The 2,889-nt window shown below is 41.4% G+C and overlaps 1 protein-coding gene across 1 annotated transcript; it reads right to left on the reverse strand.

The window, feature by feature from the left end:
* Nucleotides 1-1,331: 1,331 nt before the first annotated feature.
* Nucleotides 1,332-2,300, reverse strand: LOC109488497 (olfactory receptor 7A17-like). Its single transcript, XM_019793227.2, has one exon. It carries the CDS (start codon nt 2,298-2,300, stop codon nt 1,332-1,334), a length of 969 nt encoding a protein of 322 aa, XP_019648786.2.
* Nucleotides 2,301-2,889: the final 589 nt, after the last annotated feature.

Here is a 2,889-nt window from a genome sequence, read left to right on the forward strand (position 1 = left end):
TAGGAAGTCTCGGGATAGGAAGTCTAGGGAAATCATACTAGTCTCTCGATAGATGATGATAGATGATAGATGATAGATGATAGATAGATAGATAGATAGATGATAGATTGATAGATAGATAGATAGATAGATAGATAGATAGATAGATAGATAGATGATAGATAGATAGATAGATGATAGATAGAGAATGGAATGTACCCAGCATAAAAATGAATAGTTTGGGCATTTGTGATAGCATGGATGAAACTTGAGGACATAAGTTCAGTGAAATAAGTGAGACATAGGAAGATGAATACAATATGATCCCACTTCTGTGTGGAATCTTAAAACCAAGAAGAAAATCAAACCAAAAATGTGGATATCCAGAACATATTGGTAGTAGCTTGAGCTAGGGGGTGTGGAGTAGGTGAATGGGCAAAAGTGTCAAAAGGTACAAATTTCCAGTTATAAAATGAGTAAGTCATGGAGATGTGATCTCTAGCATGATGACTCTAGCTAACAAAACTGTATTGTAGATTCGAAAGGAGCTAGGAGAGGGGATCTTGACAACTGTCATCATGAAAGAAAGTTTGTAACTGTATATTGTGACAGATGTTAACTGAACTTGTTTTGACCATTTTGCAATACATACAAATATTGAATCATTCCATTATACACTTGAAATTAATACAATGTGACATCAATATGTTAACAACATCAACAAAAACAAATTAATGACAAGGGACAGTTCATCCATAATATTGGCTCAGGGCTGAGTCCCAACTATTGTGGGTCCAGGTGAGTGTTGCAGGCATTCTTAGCCTATAGCATCACTATCCATTGGCTGAGGCTTAAAGGCGACGATGATAAAGTCTACATCATCCAGAAGAGCAATTAAGGAGTAAAAAAGAATGTCAACAGACCCAAGTGAAACTGCAGTTTTGTATTTTCCTGTATGATAAAATTATATAAATGTCCTTAGATGCCAAGTACAGTTTTATTAATCTGACTAATACAACTATGGTTATTCCTTCAGGAAGTCTAGGGAAATTTTACTTGGCATGATATATGTCTTTTGAAAATAAATCATATTTGAGAAATCAATGTGGTCCTATAAATGAAAGGAAGATTTTCAAATATTTCTGTTCCAAGGTTGGGAAGAACTGTGGGAATGTATGAAAATGGATAAATGGAAAAACTGTATGTATATCAGACAGAGAAGAAAACTTAGAAAATAGAGTTTTCTGAAACTGTAAATAGAAGTTGAATTCTAAGAAATGGAAATTTTTGGAAATTCATAGGAGAAAATTCTGTTTCACAATGATCAAAATTCGTGACTTTGAACCGTGCAGTCAAGGGCACTTCTTCACCACCAGGACACTTGTCCCTTTTATAGCTGCCATCCTGAAGAATCTCATTAGAGCCTCCTTTATGTCTCTGTTCCTCAGGCTGTAGATGAAGGGGTTCAGCATGGGCGTGACCACCGTGTACATCACCGAGGCCACTGCACTTGCGTGGGAGCTCTGGGGAGCAGCAGAGCTAAGGTACACTCCCAGGACTGTGCAATAAAATACAGAGACAACGGAGAGGTGAGATGCACAGGTGGAAAATGCTTTGTACTTGCCCTGAGCTGATGAGATCCTATGTATGGAGGAAATAATCTTAGAGTAAGAGTAAAGGATCCCAGCAAGGGGACCACCAGCCAGCAGGACAGCTGAAACATACAACACTGTGTCATTAACAAAGGTGTCAGAACAGGCAAGCTGGATCATCTGATGGAGTTCACAGAAGAAGTGGGGGATTTCCACCTCTGAACAGAAGGACAGCCGCAACACCATTAAGCTCTGTAATAAGGAATTCAGGACACTCATGATCCAGGACACCAGAACCAGCAGTCCACACAGCCGGGGGTTCATGATGACCGTGTAGTGCAGGGGGTGACAGATGGCCACAAACCTGTCATAGGCCATCACAGCCAGAAGAAAGTTGTCCCAGCCTGCAAAGAGTGTGGAAAAACAGATCTGGCTGATGCATCCTGTATAGGTTATGACTTTGCTCTGTGCCTGTACATTCACCAGCATCTTTGGGATGATTGCAGAGGTGAAACAGATGTCTACAAAGGACAGGTTGGCCAGGAAGAAGTACATGGGGGTGTGGAGGTGGGAGTCAAAGCTGATGGCCAGGATGATGAGCAGGTTTCCAAGCACAGTGATCAGGTACATGGAGAGGAAAAGCCCAAATATGAGGGGCTGCAGTTCTGGATCATTTGATAATCCCAGAAGAAGAAATTCCGAAATGTGGGTATCATTGTCTGCTTTCATGTGGTTGTTATGATGACTAGAAATTAGGGAAAAATGATTATTTTTAACAGAAACGGGCATTAGTATCATGGCAGAAATGCTATAGTTACAACTTGGTGGGGGAGCAAGCATAATAGAAATTGCATGGGGTGCATTCTTTCGTGGGAGTTCGGGAAGACCTAAAAGGTGACATTGGCAGAGAGACATCAGAGAAGACTGCATGGGAGACATAAGGTCATCTGGTGACTTCCGTGCCCTGTCGGAGAAAGAGCCAGTGCAAAGGTCCTGAGAAAGCACTCTCTTTGGATATCCAGGACTCAAATGGGGCCAATGTGGTCTGGAGACCTTCAAGAAGGAGAGTGATGAGAGGTGGTGTCAGGGAAGCTTGAGGAACGAGTTGGCCTCCCCACTGCAGCTGAGACTTCAATACACATGATGTATTGAATACACAATACACGTGATCCTTCATTCACATGATGTCCCTCGCACATCAATAAAATGGATCCCTTCCTTATTTCCAAGTGTTAGTTTACATACTGGAATCTATTTTAAGGGACCCGTATTGACACACTGCAGACTTCTGGGACCATTGCCTACCAGGAACTTCTCG

Source organism: Ailuropoda melanoleuca, unplaced genomic scaffold (assembly GCF_002007445.2).
Source record: "Ailuropoda melanoleuca isolate Jingjing unplaced genomic scaffold, ASM200744v2 unplaced-scaffold8310, whole genome shotgun sequence".
Taxonomy (NCBI): domain Eukaryota; kingdom Metazoa; phylum Chordata; class Mammalia; order Carnivora; family Ursidae; genus Ailuropoda; species Ailuropoda melanoleuca.

What these genes read in the sequence shown, in the direction of transcription:
- LOC109488497 (XM_019793227.2), bottom strand. Translation starts at nt 2,300, where the DNA reads ATGAAAGCAGACAATGATACCCACATTTCGGAATTTCTTCTTCTGGGA.